The sequence below is a fragment of the Sinocyclocheilus grahami genome, unplaced genomic scaffold, assembly GCF_001515645.1.
Source record: "Sinocyclocheilus grahami isolate Dianchi unplaced genomic scaffold, SAMN03320097.WGS_v1.1 scaffold12217.1, whole genome shotgun sequence".
NCBI lineage: Eukaryota > Metazoa > Chordata > Actinopteri > Cypriniformes > Cyprinidae > Sinocyclocheilus > Sinocyclocheilus grahami.
In genome coordinates this window covers 2074-3025 of record NW_015514280.1, presented here as the reverse complement: position 1 = coordinate 3025, position 952 = coordinate 2074, and the positions used below count along the sequence as shown (strand labels likewise).

At 37.7% G+C, this 952-nt stretch overlaps 1 protein-coding gene across 1 annotated transcript in view; it reads right to left on the bottom strand.

Annotated features, from left to right (window-relative positions):
- The window catches only part of LOC107578828 (voltage-dependent calcium channel gamma-1 subunit-like), a gene marked incomplete at its 5' end in the record, with an annotated part of 3666 nt that extends 2956 nt beyond the window's left edge, over positions 1-710 (bottom strand). The window contains one exon of the mRNA XM_016264739.1: positions 636-710. Coding sequence (XP_016120225.1) covers positions 636-710 — 75 coding nt within the window. The remainder of the gene's footprint in view (positions 1-635) is intronic.
- Positions 711-952: the final 242 nt, after the last annotated feature.

Here is a 952-nt window from a genome sequence, read left to right as displayed (position 1 = left end):
AAAATTTAAGGGGGTCTGAATACTTTCCGTACCCACTGTATAATCGGTCTTTGAGGTTTGTTTCGAAAGTCTTTCGAGTTCTGGTTAATGGTCACATGACATGCAGGTGCTGTAAATAAATGGAATATTTTTTAGTAAGTGTTTTGATTTTTGTTATTTTAAAATGATTTATTTTAATTGGACATTTTCATGATTTCATTAAGTGTTAGCTTTTCGTTAAATTCATGAACGCCTTGCAGTTCTTTCACGAACCCCAGTTTGAGAAACCTTGACATAATGTAACGTTTAATGCACTTCGTGTTGTTAATAACAATGAATGGAATATATTTTCTTTGTATTTTTATATCAGAATGGTACAAGATTACCGAACGGTTTAGTTAAGTTAAACAAGATCAGAAGTAATCTAAAAGTAGTCCTATTATATTACCTAAAATGTGTAATGTAATGGATTATATTACTAACTACAATTTTTGTCAGTAACGAACTACAATTTGCAAGTAATCGACCCAGCACTGAGGATGGGTTACAGAGCACATTTAATTTGATTTCCTAATCCACTTCTTCACATCCCTGCTTGGTTTTAAGTGTAAACCGGTGCACTACCCTCTCGTGATTTCAAAGGGGGGAAATCTTACCTTTCTGAGTCTTTACTTCAAAAACTTCAGCCTCTTCCCCTGATGTGAAGTGTTTGAAGTAGGAGCAGTTCTTGACTGCAAAACAAGATGAAAACAGTGATTGTAGCTGAGAGCTGCAGGTGCTGCCGTAGCCTGTCGTTACGATGCAGCCAAACTACCAATGATCCTGCTTGACATTTTCTCCAGAGACCATAGCCGGGTGCTCGAAAACAAGCCAGGCATTCGTGTGTGTCCATCGAATGGATCATGAATTCTGAATTATGTGCGGAGGGCATGTGATTACGTTGCGCAAGCCTTCTTGCTGGTATTCATGACAG